This window comes from Pinus tabuliformis, chromosome 3_1, assembly GCF_031772625.1.
Source record: "Pinus tabuliformis cultivar Carrire ecotype Pingquan chromosome 3_1, CPIR1, whole genome shotgun sequence".
NCBI lineage: Eukaryota > Viridiplantae > Streptophyta > Pinopsida > Pinales > Pinaceae > Pinus > Pinus tabuliformis.
In genome coordinates, this window is record NC_142301.1 from 48,635,732 (window position 1) to 48,657,894 (window position 22,163).

Sequence of the window (22,163 nt, forward strand, 5' to 3'; positions counted from 1 at the left end):
AGGATACCTTAGAGTTTTTCCCCATAGTCAGGGTTTTCTCTAAGTGATAACAGAGAGGAAAGGTGATTGAGGGTTGTTCATGATGCGAGGTGGATTACGACGACTCCAAATGGTACTGTGCTGAGTTGACACTTGCTGGATTGATATTATGGTACTGAATGTATGTCATATGTGCACTTGTAATAAAAACCCCCATTTTGTTCCATGTTAATGGCTTGGTTGGCTTGAGTGTCCGTGAATTGGTTATGGATATACTTGACATGATACCAATCGATTGCATAAATTTATAAAGAGACTCAAGATCAAATTAAGTTGATAATGGAAAAGGGTTTTATATATTTTACATTTGTTCCTTTGACAAAATGATTAATTATGAGTTGAGAATAACCAAACATGATTAACTACATGATTCACTAGTTTGGATGTAAATATCAAGTTAAAAAAATAACTTTAAAACAAATATAGACATTCACTTATATGGATATTGTTAATTTGTGATATAAGTTTTCCAAACATTTTTTTCTTTAAGTTGTTCGAGATAAAAATTAAAACATTTTATAAAGTTGAAAAATATGTACATATAACTAACTAAAAAAACAAAAACAACTATGGACAACTTTCTCTACAATCGTACGCGGTCAAGATGTGCGAGCATGACACTCATTATTATTGAAAAACCTAGAACGATGCATATATAGATGCGTAGGATTCAAAAAGGTTTCGAGGGAAATATGTGTCTGTTTGTGTATGCCCTATTTATAGATTAGTGCTGCGCTTTGTAACTAGAGTCCAGAGGAAGTTTGTGACTGATTAACGATTTAATGAGTTCAGAGGAAGTTTGTGACTGATTAATGATTTAATTCATTGCCATATTCAAATGGGTAGTGTGTAATGAGAAACTTGTGGAATCATTTATGTTGTTGCTTCACAGTAGAATATTCATTCTGCCATGAGCAGCGAAGGGAATGTATGGGCAGCTCCGTTTTTGCTTAACACCAAGAGAAAGGCAAAACAGATGCTATGGTTGCAATTGAATCTTCCTTTGACTGTAGCAGTTCCGTTCAAATTTTTTTCACGTTGATTGAAGAGAATGTTTCGTCCAGGCTCTCTGTGCGCACTACATTTGGGCAAGAAACAGTTAATGCGCCTAATCCGGCAATGGAGACTTCAATGCCCTTGGATTGCGAAGGTGTCAAGTGACGCGCATACTGATAGAAGAGGAGGTGTGGGCTTTTTCCCCGCGGAAACTGCATTATCAGCTATCCAGTCAAAGAAGGCGACGGTAAGCTCGACGGCAGCAAGAACACCTGGAGAGGCTGCATTTCTATCAACAGCGACAACGACTTCTTATTTTGAAACTGCGGTTGATGAAGAGAAACATGGGTGGGGTTTGAACGAGGAGCAACTCACTGTGGTCCAGGTGGAAACGGCTTTTGTGAGGCTTGTAGCTGGTCCTGGTTCTGGCAAGACCAGAGTCTTGACCCATCGAATTGCACATATGATCAACAACCTTAATGTCCCACCTCGCAGTATACTGGTACACGAGACTACTCTACTGTCCTTTATATTGCCCAATGCCTAAAACCCTAGCTTTCTCTTTGGCGAATGATCCATATCTATGGTTTCAATAGAGACAAACTTGCACTTGTTATATAGTCCTTTTAAGAGCTGCAATGATTTACAAACTCGTCATACATGATTATATGGGGTCTTGTCAGGCATTTTTTTCCCTCGAGCAAAACAGCATATTCCACTAGTTTATAGTATTAGACATAAGCTTGGTAGTATAGAGCTGCCATTGGTACCATATTGTCTTGGTAAGACATATTAAACATGTAGCAACAGCACTTTACCAGTTTAAATCTAAACATCTGCTGGTTCTATTGCTATTTATTTATACTATCCTACTATCCTATCTATTAGGTATCCTTACTATTAGGTATCATATTTACAAAACTTGGCTTAAGGGCTCGATAAATTAAAACAAAGAGAAGTAAGAAATGTATTGATTAGTCATCAAAATGAAACTAACCTGCAAATGCTTTGGAGTTATCATTCATGAAGATCACTTTCACCTCTTTCAGTCCACTGTTTGTAGAAATGCCGAGGTTTGCTGCTTCAGTAGTTTGCACTCATTTAAACTTTCTCGTGGAGGATTTCCAATGTTGGTGGCCTTCTTCTCCACTTTGTCCATTGATTGCTTCTACTTGTGCAAGTTTGTTTTGCTTTCACCATGGGAAACTGCCTATACTAGTATCAAAGTGGAAAGTCTAACCACGGATGCTATCTTGGGACAATAAGGTGGGAATTACACCACTGTCAGCTTTGTACAATATCTCATTCACTTTAGGCCAGCTCCAAAGGCCAAGGGGGTATCCCTATGTATCAATGATAGATCTCTAAGTAAATCTTCTTTAGTGAATTAATCTATGCAAGCTTGTGACTTATTCAATGAATCCAACAAAAATATGATGATGTAAGGTATATGGCCAACAAGTGATTAAATGCCCAAGGACAACACTTCGATAGCAATAACATAGAACCACAATATCCACTTAAATACTTATGGATTAGGAGCTCGTGGATGTGTGCCAACTACGGAAGAAGTTTTTAGGAAATTGAAGATTTGAAGCAAAATAATTTTTTCAAGTGAGGGTTTGCAAATTTTTTAGGGCCTTGAGGCCCAACGTCCTCCTCTTAAGGCCAACTTGAACCCTCCTTGGCCTTGCATCACCCTTTTAGCCTATAGCGTTAGTCCTTTAGGGCCTTAGTGTGAAAATTCTAAAACTGGAACCATGTTGCAACAATTGGTATTATTTCTCCTAATTGTTAATTAATTTAACAATTTATCTGCTACGACAAATATCGAAATAAACACACTGCAACCTTCACAAATAAAATACTGCGGAAAAATAATGCGCTGGAAACTGAGAAATGCTAGCACACACATAAAATATGAGACAATTATTTTTGGACAAATGTCCCTGAAAAAACCCAACTTGGGAAAACCAGTGCAACAGTGAGGGTTTTTATTATTATGCAACAGTGAAAATCTGAGTACAATCTGGATGCCTGAAACTGGCAATCCACAACAAGAAAATCTGGGCAAAATTATTGAAGGGAATTTACCTTTCCTCCAAAAGCAATCCTGGCACAACTTGCCTACAAAAAACTCGGCCTCCTGAAGCTTCTGTGTCACCCTCTGCGTTGGAATGCGCAGTCACTATGACGTCTAGTCTTTGACTGGTCTCTGATGAAGTCGTTCTACCTTCTGCTGCTGAGAGATTGTCTCTCTGGCCCTATGGAACCTCTGCCTGGTCTCTGGATCTGAGAATGATTTTCTCTCCAGCGAATCAAACTACCCTCTCTAAAGCTACGATGCATAGCTCTGCGTTGCCTCACTAGGATAACTCGACCCTTTTGTTGTTGCCTCTTCGGATCTGGAAAACTTCCTCCGGTTCACTGTCCCCGCCTCTCACTCACTGCTTCAATCTCTGGCTCTCTCTGGCAACTGACTACTGCTACTTAGGAAATCGATCTACCAAGAAATCGAACTGCTCAAGTGATTTCTCCATCACCAAATCAATCTCCTCTTATAATCATCAATTGGAACACCAACGACCAAGATTAAAACATAATCGATGGCTAGGATGATCTCTAGAATCCTAGTGCTACACACCTTGACACAACACTCTGTCTCTGTATCATCTCTGTTACGTTGTTGATGTTTGGCTGCTGTTGCCCACCAACTACTGCGCAACTCTGATACTGCATCTGTGCTGCTGCTGACACTGTCATACTGCTGCCAACACTGCATCTGCACTGCAACTCCCTCTGATTTGTTGTTGCTAGCAGTTGCAACTGCAACATTTGCAACTGAGAAGCATCCAAAATACTGAATCGATTGTGTTCAGTATGATGCATCTGTCTCTGGAGTCTCTGACTGCCACTGGCATCTGCATTGTTACTGGAGAATCTGTGTTGCTACAGACTCTGCACTGAGCCAACTACACTGTTGCCAATTCTGCACTGCGCTACCCAGCATCTGACTGCTACTAGTCTCTGCATTTGTCACTTGGTCTCTGACTGCATCAACTACCGTTGATTCATCCTGCTACTGAATACTGTGGGCCCCTATAGCGCAAGGTATTGATCCATGAGGTGGACTCCTCAAGGACCCTGCCCAATCTGGCACAGTAGAGTCTTATACTCCTCCTCCTCCTGGATCTGGTGCCCCACTATCTCCTTTCAAGCATAGTCCCTGGATGGGACCTTTCTTTGAAACTTGTACTAGACAACTCACACTTCAACTCGCATCTGCCTCCAACAATTGGAAGTCGATCTGCTGCCCAGATTTGCGTTCTGGCTTACTCGCATAACCTCCTCTGGCAATCTCGTACGATCATCCTTGCAAAGCTGCAAAATTTGTGAGACTCAAAACTGGAGAAAATAAACCCGAGAATCTCCCTCTTTCTCGTTGCTCGGCTGCTGGATCCGCTACTCGCACTCCATTCTGGAGTGAGAAGATCTGCTTACAACTACTACCAATCTGCATCTGGAAAAATTAGATCTCTAAAACTCGAGATCCCCTGAGCGAAATTTTCCCACTTCTGTGTGCGCTTTTCTCTTCCACTCAATGTTGGCTTTGCTTTAGCGTATTGCTACAAAACCCCTGCGTCCAGCTAGAGATCTGCGCAACGAAAGTACTGAGCTGCTCCCTCTGCCTCTGGAATCACTCGATCTGGAAGGATCGAATTTTTCTGCCCCCCACTCAGAGAAAAACGAACCTCCGCAAGCAACTCAGTCTCTTGGCAAAAATACTGTGTTGCCCTTGGGAATTTCGGCCTGCTGCCCTTGCTAAGCAGCGAAATTCCTTTCCTTTGTTTATGAGCTCTCCAACTGATCAACTGTGCTTTGATACTATGTGCAAATTCCAAAGCTAGAACCCTATTGCAGCGATTGGTATTATTTGTCCTAATTGTTAATTAATTTAACAATTTATCTGCTACGACAAATATCGAAATAAACACCTTGCATACTGCGGAAAAATAATGCGTTGGAAATTGAGAAATGCTAGCACACACACATAAAATATGAGACAATTATTTTTGGACAAATGTCCCTAGAAAAATCCAACTTGGGAAAACCGGTTCAACAGTCAGGGTTTTTATTATTATGCAACAGTGAAAATCTGATTACAATATGGATGCCCGAAACTGACAATCCACAGCAAGAAAATCTAGCAAAAGTTTTGAAGGGAATTTACTCTTCCTCCTCAAGCGATCTTGGCAAAACTTGCCTACAGAAAACTCGGCCTCCTGAAGCTTCTGTGTCACCCTTTGCGTTGGACTGCGCAGTCACTATGATGTCTAGCCTCTGACTGGTCTCTGATTAAGTCGTTTTGCCTTCTACTGCTAAGAAATTCGTCTCCCCGACCCTTTGGAACCTCTACTTGGCCTCTAGATCGGAAACGATTTTCTCTCCAGCAAATCAAACTGCCGTCTCTGAAGCTACTGCGCTGCCTCACTGGGATAACTCAGCCCTCTTGCTGCGGCCTCTCCGGATCTGGAAAACTTCCTCCGGATTACTGTCCCTGCGCCTCACTCACTGCTTCGATCTTTGGCTCTCTCCGACAATTGACTGTTGCTACTCAGGAAATCGATATGCCAAGAAATCGAGCTGCTCAAGTGTCTCAAGTGATTTCTCCATCACCACATCGATCTCCTCTTATAATCCTCTGTTGGAACACCAACGACCAAGATTAAAACATAATCGATAGCTAGGATCATCTCTGGATCGATCCATGTGAGTTTCAAGATGATTCTCACCTTGACTTAATTAATACTGACTAATTAACCAGTTCTCCTAAGTTTAGACGTAGGAAACATTAACAAAATTGGTTAATAATCTAATTAAGTCACTTCTAGGTGGAATTTGCAGAAACTATTTCTAGGTCTTGGAGATCTCACGTATTCTAGCCTCTCCACCAAATTTCGTGGCTAGAACACCTCCGATGCTACAAAAAATAACACTTAGGAGGCGAGCCATAGCCCGTAGAGGCCTCGACCTCCTTCCTTGCCCTTGGCCGTGGGTTTTTAAGGCCTTTTTGGGCCTGGCCGTAAGCCTAGAGGGCTTCGGCCTTCCCTCTAAACCCTAGACGGCAACCCTAAGGGCTTGCCGTGGTCTTTATAAGCCCTCTCCTAGCCTCGGCCCCCCTCCTTCCTCTCCTGTGGCCCTCCTCTCTCCCTCTTGGCCCCTCCTTTGACCCCTTTCAACCCTTCTTTAGCCCTCTTCCCTAGCCGCTAGGCCTTCTAGCCCTCTTTCACACCAATGCTAGCCCTATTAGGCCTAGCGTTGGCCTCTCTTGGCCCTATTTTGCCCTCCCTCCATCTCTGAAATTTCTGGATTGAATATTGGTGGGTTTTGCAGGAAAGAATTGGCTCAAGTTTGGTGTTTTCAGGTGCCAAGTACGTTGGAAAATTTTTGGCAACTTGAGCAAGTGCTCTTCAAGGCCTTGGGCTTAGGGTTTGATCTCTAAACTGTCATTTTTCCTCACTGTTTGCTACAGCTCTTTGAATAATTCATAACAGTGGTAAAATTCATGTTTAAGTGCTCCAAAATTCACTCATAAGTTGCCTAAACACACTAATAATTTCATGGTAAAATTTTGCTAGTGTTTTGGTAAGTTGGGCATAGATCTAGCTTGTTTAGTGACTGAATATCTCTGCACAATCAGGAGATAAGATCTGATATAAATCTGAAATAACATCTTAAGAGGGCTAAAATCTCATAATTTCATATTGGCAAACTTATTTTTGGCATTCAGAAAATTTTGGGCACCTTTTGGCACACACCCTCACATTGATAGATCACTGTTTTCATGGTTTAAACTTTTAATACTGCTGTAATAAATGGTATCAGATTTGATATAGCACTGAATAATTTATCATAAAATGATTTGCTAACTTGTGTTTTCACTTGGCAAATCACTTAATGTTTCATTGATCATATTGGGTCCTTACATGCTTGATAATTTCTTGATCTAGAGTAATTTTCTTGCTCCTGTCCTAAAAGTTTCATAATTGCTCATTTAAACGTGATTGGGATATAAGTAACACAAGATCTCTCTTTGTTCATGCTTCATGGTTTTATAGCAGATTGACTTCTAATTATTGCAAGCACACTAACACGTTTGTTGTTGTGAGTTGATCCATAAGATCACATCTAATAAACACTCACTAAAGCACTCCAATCTTAATATCTCTTGGTGTTGAATATCTTAAGTCTCCTTGGACATATTGATATCTTGTGATCTAAGTCATATTGTTTCTTGATACCTAATTGTGTTGAGCTGGCAAATTGGCATCTTGTTCTAATTGTGATCTAAAACATTGAAGAATGTATTTGGTTGTTTTGGCTTTTAAATCTAATCAAGTATCTCTTAAATAAGGGGCATTGTCTAAAGAACATAATTTCTGGCATTATCTTTGGCATAAGATTGTTGATAATCATCATTGGAATATCTTGAGCAATTGTGATTGGTAATCATTGGCTAATTGTTAAGTAATTGCTTTAAATTCCTTTAATTGCTATCATTGGTTAAACATCTTGTGGATTGGTATATTGTTTACATTGGCACTAAGAAAATCGACACATTCTTGGTTGTAAGATTGTTTTATAATTCACCATTAAGTACTCTTGTCATAAGAAGTAATCATAACTTAAGTACTTAAATGATTAAACAATCTCAACTAAGAATCACTCATCCACCTTGCATAAGCATTCTAAGGCTAGTTGCACTAATAATTCACCTCCAAGCACAAACTTGGTTGATAGACTTCTAAGTCCACCCTTTCTCGATTTAGCTTGAGGGATTCAACACCTTTCTAGTGGTTACCTTGCAGTCATCAGAGCCACAGTGTCTGCAGTTCCGGAGGCATCGGGTGGTTGGAACACATGGGGAGGTATTGATAATCAAGCCTTTGCTTGTTTCCCGTTAGTTTCCATCCCACAACCTACTATAAAGACCGATTCGAAAATAGTTAAGAGGAAGGTCTTACTTAGAATAGGCATATAACTAAAATTAACCAAGATTCTTGCATCACACTTAGGTCTTAGGATTTTCATTGAATATAGGTTAGTGAAGCATTTAAGCAATAGTTGCCCATTTGGTTACTTGGTCTTAATTTAATAATAAGCAAGAGTTTTGACTCCATAAAGCACTGGTTTCATATTTGAATTTAATCTAATCCTTAAGATCTTGCTTAAATTTAACCAAGTAGCTAGACCACTCAATTGTGTCTCTAAGACTTGTTGGTTGCAAACTTGTCCTTCGCCTTCACATTTCCATAGGGACTACCCTCGATAGCCTTCTGTTGGGAGACAACTAGAACAGAGAGGTCGAGGATTAGGGTGACAACCCTCGACCTGAGTCGTTGTCGCAGTGCCTGTACAATTTGAGTGAAAACACCCCACACTAAGAATTCAAGAGGAAGTCTTCATTAAGAATCATCAAAACCTTGAGAATCTAAGTGATGAGCGGGAAGACAAGTCCTCCTTGGGTCCACATGATGAAAATGATGATTTTGAGAACACATGTGGTGGGGAGGATGAGTCTATGGAAAGTCAAGTTGAGGCTAACCTTCCCTATCTCAAGGACATTACTCCTAATGACTCTTCTTTTGAGAACCTTGGGTAAGGTAATCCCGTTAGCCCCTTGGAGATTACTTTCATATTGAAAAGGAGAAATGGGGAATTGTTGGTCCTAAATTTGATTGTGCTCCCATTTATAATACTCACAGGATGAGGATGGTCCATGTTTAGCATCAAGGGCCAAGTTACGAGGTAATGACTTCACTCCAAGCCCCCCTCCTATTCAGATTGAGGGATGGTGTTGTGAGTTGGGTATCTATGAACTAGTATATTGGCTATGACAAACCTATTTGGATTAGGTATCCATAGACCCTATTAGAGGTGGCTTTCCATAAACCAACTCTCATTTGTATTTTTCCCCCTGTTGACCCTTCATTGAGTTGGGTATCTATAAATCCACTTGCCTCTATATTCACCATTTCTCTTTCTGGTCTGCAATTTAGCTTAAGGGGTAGTTTTGATAATGGTGTAGTCTGCACATGTGCCATGATGATCTTTTCTTGTGTCATTAATGCATTTTGTTAGGTATTAATAATGATTAAGGTCGTCACTTATTGTAACACTAGATTATGGTTAAGGTTAACCTAGTCAACTTTGATTTGTAGGCTCAATATCTCTCTTGGGGAGTACATGTACTTATGTGGGTCCGTAACCCCTCATGGGAAAATTCCCTACTTGAGTTGTGTATAAATACACAAATCAACCTCATTTCTAAATCATGTTGTGTGATCATTTTTTCGTCAATGGGCATCATTCTTTTATATAACTAATTAAGCCTTTGGGTGCTATTTCTTTGGTGTTCTTTGGTTCTGTGCTGTGTTTTTATCTCTCTAGCACTTCTTTTGGACAACTCTAGTGCACTTGTTTAGTGTTTTTCTTTCCTAGACTTTTACAAGTTTTTTTAGTCACCTATTTGGTTCGGTTTGATCCCCTTATTCTCTTTCAATCTCAACAATTAGGGGTAGAATTTGGTTTTGATTGATGAAAAGGTATGGGTTTGGTTCCTGGAGATCCATAGTAGAGTAAGGAACATGGTGACTCACATTTGACGATGTACTTTCAAGATATCCAATGTTTGGTATTGTTGGTCTTGTGTTGGGCTCAATTGTAGTGATATTACCTTGTTCATGCTTATGAAGTCCATCTCTTGTATAGCCCATACGACAAAGTTACTTAGAATTAATACCTTTAACATGTTTCTCAAAATTCAGACAATACAACAAATGAGTAGTTGTTAGTGCATGAGCAGAATATGCATTGGAAGATGGCTTTCCCTCAATCAAGAAAGGGCTTCATTATAGATAGAGGAACATACACGTGATGGTTGGGGAGCAACTATTCAGTTAATCAATTAGGACTTCCTAGTTAGGACTTAATAATAACATCAAGATTATTGCCCACATGTCATTAAGGACCTGAGATTACAAGGCCGGCTTGGGACAAGAATATACCAGTATTGATGTTTCTGTTTCATGTTATTTTGGCCTATGTTCAAGGAATCTCAAGATATGGTTCAAGTGTTTCTGTATAACATGTAAAATTGTTGCTAGGTTGGCACAATTGCTACTCATCATGCCATGTCATGTGTGAATTTATTGAACACATTCTTTTCAAAGACTCTAATATATTTTAACGGTTCTATTGTTAGAGTGTATTTTGTTATTTTTAAAGTGTCTGCATACCTAGAAAATTGAGTTATGTTCATTGTCTCTATTTTATACAATTGTAAATAGAAGTCTAGACCCAAATTTTATAGTCATTAAAATGTTTTACAGACCACTGACATTCATATTCATCATCACTTTTACCATAATTATTTATTTTCTTTATTAGTTGCAAGACTGTTTTGTTTGTATTCATTCCATTCCATCGATTTCCATACACTCTCTTTTATTAGATACACTAAATGAGTTAACAGATGACACATTAACTTTAGTTTGATTTTATTCAGTGTGTGACGTTCACAAAGCGAGCAGCTCAAGAACTTTGTGAAAGGTTAGATACCCTACTCGGCATGAATGTTTCAAGTCAGATTATGGTACGTAATCTTTATAAGCTGCATTTTCACATGTTTAAATGGTTAGATTTTGATCTTGTTAATAATTGGAAATATGTAAGGCTGTAATTTTCTGGGGAGTTTATCCTCCTTTATATAACAAATTTGGTATTTATATTTCTTCTAACAAACAAACAGCAGATTGAAGTTTCTTTATATTATTATTTCAGCATCTTTGACTTTGACATGGAAAATATGTAAATGCCTTAGCAAAAAGAATTCGTAATTAATTATTTATGCTCAACTTTCCCGGAAATTTTTTATGAAAAAAGTACACTACAACTCATTGAAAGTTAAAGCACATTTGAGGGCTATTTGGATAATCAAATTGAGTTTCATTATAACAATGCTTGTGGCGTTTTTATTGTGTCTTTTATATTGAATGCTTGTGGGGCATTTCGTATTTATAAGTATTATGGCAAACTAGATATGTATGTTGCGTAAAAGTATTATTTCAAAGTGCAAATAATAACAAGGGAGCATGCTATACTAAGTCGCTTGACACGGGGATTCAAATGTTCATCACAGTGTTAACTCCTAGATTGCCCGTGCAACTAGAGAGTTAAGATCTAGGGAGATTGAATCAGACTGGTTCTATTATAGGTGCATTCAAGTTTTCATGGTGACTAGAGCTTGTTTCAGAGTTAGTTTCATCAGATTCCAGGAAATTGCTAGTTTTAGCAATTTACTTTTTTCCAGGACCCAAAGATCTGGCGCCTGCATGTCAAAGAGGTTTACATATTCTTGGTCCCTGTGAGTCCACAGTGCTGATAAGTTTGTTTTGAGCAACATGGAAGCTGTTTTGTGATTGTGCTGTTTTTAGCAGTTTGCTTTTCAGGGCTTGTATTCCAATTTTGAGCACATTTTTGATCTCTTTGCACAAAAACAAGTCTAATGAGATTGCTTTTATCCACATATAATATGTTACCATTTTTAGGTGTGCTATATATGGCAGCAATCTTACAGTAGTTACCTTTCATTTTCTGTGTTTCCTGCTTTTTTTTAGTTAGTCTGCCTTTCTTTGTGCCAGGTATAGGGTATTGATGTATGAGTAGTTCAAAGCTTCTGGTGTGTGAAGGATCACGAGTCAAGAGGAGTATTGAGGCGGATTGTCTTCTCAGTGTGACACATGGCAGCTAATTGGTGTGTTTCCATTTATATGAGCTTCTAAAGTTGTTAATCCAAACCCCTAATTCAAGTTGGTATGTTTAGTGGTCATTTTTTCCATCTTTGACTTGCCAAAACCATAATTCACCTTACCATCTTTGTCAAGTCCTAGCCCTAACTTGATTTGTTAATCTTGCCAAGAAAATCCCAAATTAAGCCTTAAGGTGTTCAGGCTAATATTGTCAATCAAGAAAAACTAATTTGATTTTTGTTAAAACTGCTCCTTTATCCTCTAGATGTGTTAAATCATTTGAAAAATTATGCTCAATTTGATATAAAATCAGTGTGTGTAATGCAATGTCCCAAGTACAATTTTTGCAGAAATTTTCTTAAAAATTTAAGCCGTTAATCCCTTAAACCATTTGCACAAATTGAGCCACAATTTTAACAGCAAAAACTGAAAATATAAACTGCAACTGAAGAATAAACAAAATAAACATGCAGAGAATCTCAGCCTTATTTTACTAATAAGAAAATGTGCTGGTACATAGAGCAGAAATATGGCTGAGGTGATGCCCTCAAAAGATCAACAATAAAGCTGCAACAGGGCTTTGTGAAAATTCCTTAAACCGGAATTCCTACTGCAGCAACTGATGATATTTCTCCTACTTGTTAGATTTACATGAACAAGTTATTTGCAGTTTCCTACGGCAAATATCGAAATACATACACTGCAGCCTACACCATTTAAATAATATGCCGAAACAAGAAATTGAACAAGAGAAAGATACAACACAAATGACATAGTTATTTTTGGACAAATGTCCCCAGAAAAACCCAATGCGGGAAAACCGGTGCAGAATATTTGAGGGTTTTTATTATTAAGCAGAAATTATTTCTGAATACAATCTTTGGATGCCTTGTTGAAAATCCAGTATAGAGAATATCACTCGGCAGAAGAAATTAGTGAGATTACCTCACTCTACACTGCAAGTCTCGGCTGATCCGGCAGCTGAACCAACGAGTCCTAGGCTACTTCTGCGTTGCCCCTGCATGGGCCCGCGTTAGCTTGTAAGGCACTGCGTCACCTCTGCTGGGAATCGATTTGCTCTCAGGAGGTGACTCCAGCACTCCCGGCTCATAACCTCAGCCTCCTCAACAAATTTCGGACATCTGTGTGGAAGGCTTCTGCGCTGCTCTGTGTTGGTCCTGCGTGAGCCCTTCTCGACTCTGCGTCACCCTCTCTGCTGAGTATTCTTGGCTCCGGAGAAGATCCTCCAACGAAAACTCTCTCTAGCCCTCTCTACGTGATCACTACGAAATCACTCTGCTGCCTCTAGCTTCAGCAATTCGATCTAACTGATCAACTGTGTGTGTGTCATCCAAATGACCCTCAAGACTCCTTAAAATAATCTTCTCATTGACATTCAGCGACCCAGATTAGAAGCTAATCAATGGCTAAGATCATTTCTGCTTGATCCTCGTCTTCTTCTAGAAGTTACAACTATAGTTAGTTTAATACCCATTAATTATTTTAATTTCTTAAGTTTAGATTTAGGGTACCATTAAAAATAATTAATTATTTTAATAAAACTGTCTTCAGGTGGAATTTCCCAAAACACTTTCTGGGTTCTTTAGAATATGTGCCCAGGCCTCACTGCAAAATTTGAGACTTAGAGCACATCCGATGTTACCAGAAATCAACACTTCCTCCTAGCGAGGAATGTGCTCTAGCAATGCCTCCCACTGAAGCATCACCCTGAATTCATAACATCGTCCTCTGCGCCATTGATGTCTGACATGTTGTCCACCAACTACTGTGTTGTTGCTGCAACTGTACTACTGCTGACAATGCCACTGTCAATATTGCATCCGTACTACAGCTCCCTCTGAATTTCTGCATCCGTGTCGCTGTTGTCATTGTTGCTGCTACTGCATCACAATTGAAAAACATCCCAAATTATTGAACAAGTGTTCAACATAGATGCATCTCGATGTTGAAGATTTGATTGCTGCTAGTCCCACTCTATCCTTCTGAAGCCACTGCGCTGTTGCTGCTACTGCACTGTGCCTCCCTACACTGGTGCAACTCCGCACTGCGCTGCTTAGACTTGGCGTTCTAGCCACTGCATCTATCGCTCCAACACTCCTTTGGATCATCTGACACTTTGTCCATCTTGCTACTACTCATCTAGGCTCCCGTAGCAAGGTATTGATCCGAGAGGTGGACTCCTCAAGGATCCTACCCATCTGTAGCCCTTTTGAACTACAACTCCAAATCAGCCCACCTCCCTCTTGGAGGTATCTCGACTGTCATGGCAAATTCCTCCTCGATCTTCGCAGGTGCAGCCTTTAGATCGTGCTTCTTATCATTGTCCTTCTTCTTGAGAGGACACTGTGTTGTGTAGTGACCCATTTCACCACACCCAAAGCATTTGATCTTCGAGACGTCCTTCTTCGCCTTCGCTGCTCCTACTGCCCGTTAGATGCAAGGGATGCATTCTCTTCCTCTTTGGGCTTCGACCCACTGCTACTGCTTTCGTCAAGCTTACACTTGACTAGATCTCTCCTCAGCTCCTCTTGCTTAAGAGTTGCCCACATCTCATCCCAATTTGGAAAAGTTGCCCTGCTCAGGATACTTTGGGCAAAGACTTGCCAATCTTTAGAAACAGAATTTAGGGCTAGTCTTACCATCTCGGACCCTTGAGGTGTAGACCCCACAACTGCCAATTCATCCTGGGTCTCTTGAAGCTTTGTGAGGAACATATCAATGCACTCCCCCTTCTACATCTGTGCAGATCTTAGTTTCTGCTCTAAGTACATCTTTCGCTGCTTGGAAGATCCCTGATATAGTGTAGCCAAGGCATCCCACATCTTCTTAGCAGTTCCTTTGCTAGCGACGTGACAAACCACGTGATCCTTCACTCCATCAAGGATCATCCTCTTGGCCTTCGCCATTTATGCCTGGTACTTCTTCAATGGATTTGGATCTGTAGGCACAACCACCACGCTGTCGACATAGGTCTTGAGAGAATGCTCATCTAGAAGGAATGACATCCTTGCCTTCTAGATGACATAGTTGGATGCCCCATCCAACCTGTTCTGATCTCTTAGCCCACTGGTTGCCATCTCTGCCACGAAAATGTTGAATTGCTCCTCTCTGCTTCTTACTACTGCTGCTCAGTGAATAAGAAAACGGACTTCTTGGCGGGAAGTCTATTGAGGAAAAATTCCCTCACTGTGCTTCTCCTCTCTCTTTTGATGTCTTTTAGCCCAGTAATTTGCTTGCTGAAAAACTACGTCCCACCAGTTCTTCCTCACGCTGAGGATCAACACTGCTCCCTTTTCCACGACAAGATTTTGATCTGGAAGCCCTTCCTCTCTGTTGACTCACTCTGAGAGAGACTTTCCTCGAAAATTCAGCCCTCCTGGCTTGGACTGCGCAATCCCTCTAGGGATTCTAACTGCTGCCTCCTGCAGCTATTTCAATCTCCTTTTCTGCTTAGCTCTGGGTTCTCTGGCACTGTTCTTCTTGTCTCACCTACACTGCTCTCATACCATGTGAAAATTCCTTAAATCGGAATCCCTATTGCAACAATTGATGATATTTCTCCTACTTGTTAGACTTACATGAACAAGTTATTTGCAGTTTGCTATGACAAGTATTGAAATACGTACATTGCATCCTACACCATTTAAATAATATGCCAAAACAAGAAACTGAACAAGAGAAAGATACAACACAAATGACATAGTTATTTTTGGACAAATGTCCCCGGAAAAACCCAACGCGGGAAAACTGTTGCAGCGAATCTGAGAGTTTTTATTATTAAGCCAAAGTTATTTCTGAAGACAATCTCTGGATGCCTTGCTGGCAATCCAGTATAGAGAATATCACTTGATAGAAGAAATTAGTGAGATTACCTCACTCTACACTGCAAGTCTCGACTGATCCGACCGCTGAACCAACGAGTCCTCGACTACTTTTGTGCTGCCCACGTGTGGGCCTGCGTTAGCCTCTAAGGCACTGCGTCACCTCTACTGGGAATCGATTTGCTCTTAGGCGCTGACTCCAACCCTCCCAGCTTAGAACCTTAGCCTCCTCAGCAAATTTTGGACCTCTGCGTGGAAGGCCTCAGCGCTGCTCTGCATGGGTCCTGCGTGAGCCCTTCCTGGTTCTGCGTCAACCTCTCTGCCAACTGCGCTGCCTCCTTTGTGTGTCTCTCCACCTCTCTGTTGAGTATTCTTGGCTCCAACGAAGATCCTCCAGCCAAAACTCTCTCTGCCCCTCTTTGCGTGATCACTACGAAATCACTGCGCTACCTCTAGCTTCAACAATTCGATCTCACTGATCAACTCTATGTGTGTCATCCAAATGACCCTCAAGCCTCCTTAAATAATCTTCTCATTGACATTCAACGACCCGATTAGAAGCTAATCAATGGTTAAGATCATTTTTGCTTGATCCTCGTCTTCTTCTAGAAGTTACACCTACAGTTAGATTAATACCCATTAATTATTTTAATTTCCTAAGTTTAGACTTAGGGTCCAGTTGTAGCGGCTGCAACACCCTCCAAAATTTTGGCATGCATCCAAATTTCAGAGCCTTCTTTGGTTTTTCCTCTTGATGGTCACAAACACTCGAGCTCATCTCATGAGCTCTTGTCGATTCTTCACACCCGTTTTGCTTGATTGACTACCGATCGTCTTTTTGCATATTGATCGCTATGTCATGCTTGCGAGTTTGTTTTGGCAATTTTGAAGGTTTGTCTTTGTGTGCGTGAGTTGTTTTCGCTATGTCAACATCGGTTGCACTCGCACACAAAGTTGTAAACACTGTTGCGCAAGTGTCGTCATGGTTGTTCAAAGACATATCTCAATTGTCGCACTTGTCGCTCTCAACATTTTAGTCAGTTTCACTGAGCACATGTTTGTCTTGTTGGTTTGAGGTGTCTTGTTGTCGAGTCGTGCTAAGTGTGTGATTACAAGGTCATGTAAGCGCAAGTACACTTGCTTTCGCACTTAATCATTTTCCTTGAAAACTTGTCGACCGGACAACCCTCCTTCAATCGGACCCAGATCTCAGTGACCTTGCACTGTTGCCCAGAACTGTGCAGAGCTTGAGGTTGTCCTTCGGGCATCCTGCACTGCGCAATTCTGGGAATGAGCCAGCTTACTGTCTCCCAGAACTGCATAGAAGTTGTCTAGAACCCGATCCAGTCTGCGCTTCTCGCAAGATCACCATCAAGCCTCTCGCTGGTCAATCGGAAAAAATGACTTGAGCTGTGACATGTGGGACATGCCTCTACTGCTTGTCACTGCAATGTCGCAGGAAATTGCACAGATCTGACAGGCAGGCTTCTTTGCTGGCCTACTTTGTTCTCCCTCAAAAAATTGCCCAGATTTGTCTGTCACTTGCCCTTTTGCCCTGCTCTGCAATCAACCCAGAAATTGTGTAGTTATGTCTGGGATGTTAGGATATTCCGACACATAGGAAATAGTTAAGTACAACTTGGTCTAGTATAGAGTTAGGTAAAGTGTGTTTCTTTACCTTGTACATTTTGTAACTTACAATCCGACGGTTCATTCTCTCTTCGGTATTACTGACACTTGATCCGTGGCTTGACACCCGATTGGTCTATGATTTCTATTTAAAGCGCATGGAGGGTCATTTGTAGGGTAATCCGTCTATGAGAGAAGCTTATGTAAATTTTCATTCTTTTATTAATAAATTGCCTGAAGTGGCCGCGTTGGCTTAGGCCGTGGACTGTTTCCCTCTTTGAGGGTTTTAACCACGTCAAAAATACTGGTGTATTGATCTGCGATCTGGTTGTGAGCAGTGTCCTTTGGTGTTCTGTCTGAGGAACTTACCCTGTAAATTCCTACATGGTATCAGAGCTATTTGAGGGCCGCGTCCGTTGGTGATCCAAATCTGAAGCCGGTAGAACTGCATCCGACTGTTTCCCAGATCTACTGTTTCTGACTACTTTCGGGCTGAGAGGACTGCTCTATTGTGTTGGGAGCATCTGTTCCAGTGAGGGACCCCTTTCGTTTCACGCGAAAAGGTTTCCGGTAGCCCTAGCTGCGTCATTTTTAAGATCTGGAGGTATACAGTGTTTATTTGCAGTTTACAATTATTTTCTCTCTGTTTATTTCGGTTTCGGTTTATTTAGCTTTTTTTATTACCGGATCTATACCTTTCATTTTTGCGTATGCTCTTTGCCCTGCGACTCTGTGCGATCTGGGCAAATCAGAAACAAAAAGGAAGGATTTTTCTCATGCGTATGCTCTTTTCCCTGCGCCTTAGTGTGATCTCGGAAATCAGAAACATTGAGGAAAATATTTAGTTTCCGGCTAAAGCTAACTTTGAGCCGCAAGGTTCATTTTTGAAAATATTTAGTTTTTCGGCTAAAGCTAACTTCGAGCCGCAAGGTTCGTTTTTTTTGTATGTCCGTGTTGGGTTTTGTGTTTTTTGTTTTGTAGGGAAAAAGAGTCTTCTCAAAGCAAGCACGCAACCCAAAGCATCAACCCCCCTCTCTCTCTCTCTCAAATTTTTTGTATAGCTCAATTGGTTCAAAGCTATTTGAAGAGAGTAGAGGTCTTGGGTTCAAGTCTCCATTTTTTGGGGGCGGACTTTTTCATTTCCGCACATTCCCGCACTTCGTCGGCGACTTCATCAATTTTTTTTCAAAAAGCCATAACTTCTTCATCCGGAAGCCGTTTTCAGAGCCGTTTTTTTTAAACCAGCCTAATTTTTCGAGATCTATCCATTAGAACACTTAGTTTCAGCATCTTTAGCTTCAGTTTCCGTTGAAATGGAAAGTCAATACCAAGTTACCCTTGACAGCACCAACTACTTCCAATGGTTGTCCTACATTGAGGATTTACTTAGAAGTAAAGGTCTGTACAGAATAGCCTCAGGCCAAGAAAAGAAACCGAAGGATGAAGATAAGGCTGCTAAATGGGAAAACAGGCAAGATCAAGCACGTGGATCGATAGGGATGTCTATTTCTCCAGATCTTAGATTCCATATTGCAGAACTTGATACTCCTGATGAAGCAATGAAACAAATCAATAAAGTTTTTGGGATTAAAAATGAACTTAGAGCTCATCAACTTGAAAATGAGTTGCTTACATTGGACCCTAATAATTTTTCTTGCATTGAAGATTTCTTGTCCAAGTTCAAGACCCTTAGATATCTCTTGGAAGGCGTTAAGGTTAAGAAAGAAGATAGTAACCTTATCTATTCCATTTTTACTAAGTTGGGACCAACCTACTCTGTGTTTGTTTCCACCTTCCATTCTACAAGAGAAGCCTTCATTTCTCAAGGAACAGACTACAAGTCCCCTTCCTTTGACTCTTTTTGTGATTCTTTAATAAGAGAACAAGAAAAACTCTTACACCTTGGTCTTCTTAATCTTGGAAACTCTTCCAAGAAAGCGTTAGCCGCCCAGCAGCAACCAAATTCAAAGAATCCTAAGAAGTCATATCCTAAAAAGAATGGTCCTAAACCAAACAAGGGTCCTAAGCAATCTCAGCCTCAAAATGAAAAATCATTTCAACAAAATGATAAGACAAATAAAAACAAATGGAAGAAGACTGATAGACATTACAACTTTTGTAATCGAGATGGCCACTTAGAATCCAAATACTTTAAGAAGATGGAAGCCTTGGAAGCAGCGATGAAGAAACATAACATCCATGTGGAGCATTCTTCAACTTCAACTTCATCTTCAGGAATGGCACTTTCTGCATGTGGTTGTCAATCATCTCGGTCTGGTTATGCATTAAATGTATCTTCTTCTTCTCATTCTCATGAGTGGCTCATTGATTCTGGAGCTTCTTATCACATGGCCAAAAACAAAGCCATGTTTTCTTCCTTAAATGATTGTAACACCAAAAATATATGTGTTGGTGATGATAGATCTCTTAGTGTTGTAGGGACTGGAACTGTTCATCTAGACAACGGTCAGTTTAATGATGTATTATGTGTTCCAACCTTATCCTGCAACCTTCTACCTGTATATCAGATAACTCATTCAGGTGAAGGTAAAATCATTGAATTTTCACCTCATGATGTTGTAATCAAGGACCTAAGAGATCCTAAACAGATTTTAGCTACTGGCATTGCTGATGATTCTACAAGGTTGTATAAGTTTCACAACTTTGGGTCATCAAATCTTCCCTCAGTATTTGTTGCTCATAACGATGAAGTGAGCAAACTTTGGCATGAGCGATTTGGTCACTTAAACTATCGCTCCCTTCAGCATCTATGTAAAGAAAATATGGTGACAGGTCTTCCTATGGTATCTTGCAGAGATGGTGTTTGTTCCGGATGTGTACTCGGAAAACATCATCGCGATAGTTTTGAAAAACGTGCCTCTTGGCACGCCTCAGCCCCTTTACAGCTTGTGCATAGTGATTTATGTGGTCCACTTCCAGTTGTTTCATTCTCTGGCTGCAAGTATTTCTTAACTTTCATTGATGATTTCTCCAGACGCACTTGGGTATACTTCTTAAAACTCAAGAGTGAAGTATTTAACACATTTTTGGCTTCAAGGCCTTTGTTGAAAAACAATCTGGACATCAAATTATTAAGCTAAGATCTGATAATGGCGGAGAATATGTTAAAAACACATTCATCAACTTTTGCACTGAGAATGGAATTCAAATGCAACATACTGTTCCATATACTCCACAACAAAATGGTGTAGTTGAAAGGAAGAATCGCACCTTAAAGGAAATGGCTAATTGTATGCTACAATCTAAAGGACTTGGTCTTAGTTTTTGGGCAGAAGCAATTAACTGTGCAAATTACATAATAAATCGCACTCCTACTAAGGCTTTAAAGAATATCACTCCAGAAGAAGCATGGAGCTCAATCAAACCAGATGTAAGTCACTTTCGTGTTTTTGGAAGTGAAGCGTGGGCCCATATTCTAGATGAAAAGCATAAAGCTTTAGAACCTAAGAGTGAAAAATGTACTTTTGTTGGATATTCTGAAGATGTCAAAGGCTATAGACTTATTCCATTTAAGTCCAAAAATGTTATCATTAGAAGAGATGTAAAATTTGATGAAAATATATCAGCCTGCGAGCCTAGTCCGGCGGATGTGCCACCTCTCCCTATCTCTTCTACTTTTGAAAACATTTCTTCTTCAGATGATGAAAATGAGGATGACAATCCTCCCCCACCATCTCAGGATCCTCCTTCAGCTCCTCAGCTTCCAAAATGGGTTCGTGCTACTCGAGATGCAGCAGGTGATCTTACCGGTGATCCTACAGATCAGCGACGCACACGTTCTCAGTTTGACAGAGCCTCTTCTTTACTGGCTCAAGCTCTAGTAAATTATGAATTTGACACCTTTGTAGAAGCTTCAGGCCATCCAGATTGGGAAGCAGCTATGAATGAAGAATATCATTCATTATTGGCAAATGATACATGGGATCTTGTTCCTCTACCAAAGGGACGAAAACTTGTTAGATGCAAATGGGTTTACAGAACCAAGTATGGACCAGATGGGAAAGTTGATAAACATAAAGCTCGTCTTGTTGCTAAAGGTTTTTCACAGGTTGAAGGCATTGACTACACTGAAACCTTCTCCCCTGTTGCCAAAATGAACTCTATCCGCCTTGTTCTTTCCCTTGCTGCCTCGTTTAAATGGGAAGTCCATCAGATGGATGTTAAATCTGCCTTCTTGCATGGGGACTTGCATGAAGAAATCTACATGGAACAACCCATTGGCTTCATAAAAACAGACTCCAGCCTTGTATGTCGGCTTAAGAAATCCCTTTATGGTGTCAAGCAAGCTCCTCGAGCTTGGTATGCCAAAATGGATAGCTTTCTTTTAGCATCTGGCTTTTCTAGGTGTCATTCTGACAATACTGTCTACACCAAGAAAGTGGGCAAGTCTCTTATCATTCTTGTTCTTTATGTTGATGATCTTATCCTTACCGGTAGTGATCCCAACCTTATAAACCATGTGAAGTCCAGCCTTAAAAAGAAATTTGAAATGACAGACTTAGGACACTTACATTATTTTCTCGGTCTTCAAGTCTTGCAATCCAAGGAGGGTATTTCCCTTTCCCAGTCCAAGTATGCCTGTGATATTCTACGCCATTTTCACATGGAAGACTGTAAGCCAGCCCCTTCTCCCTTCCAGTCTGGAGTCAAACTTTCAGTCACTTGTACTTCTCCTGAAGTTGATGCTACCTTATACCGTCAACTTGTAGGAAAACTTCTGTATCTAACCCATACTCGTCCTGACCTTTCCTTTGTTGTTGGCCTTGTTGCTCGGTTTATGCAAAACCCACGTGAAAGTCATTGGAAAGCAACTAAAAGAATACTT

General features: G+C 40.5%; 1 protein-coding gene across 8 annotated transcripts in view; it reads left to right on the top strand.

Annotated features, from left to right (window-relative positions):
* The first annotated feature begins 662 nt into the window (after nt 1-662).
* Nucleotides 663-22,163, top strand: part of LOC149185706 (uncharacterized) — a 398,327-nt gene continuing 376,826 nt past the window's right edge. For 2 of the 8 annotated variants that reach the window (XM_089410778.1, XM_089410781.1), the window contains exons 1-2: nt 667-1,537; nt 10,604-10,690. In XM_089410778.1, the coding sequence (XP_089266904.1) occupies nt 1,091-1,537; nt 10,604-10,690 (534 nt within the window). In that variant the 5' untranslated portion in view covers nt 667-1,090. Of the gene's footprint in view, nt 1,538-10,603; nt 10,691-22,163 lie in introns of all 8 variants that reach the window. The other 6 variants (XM_089410782.1, XM_089410779.1, XM_089410783.1 and 3 more) reach the window with 6 other exon arrangements.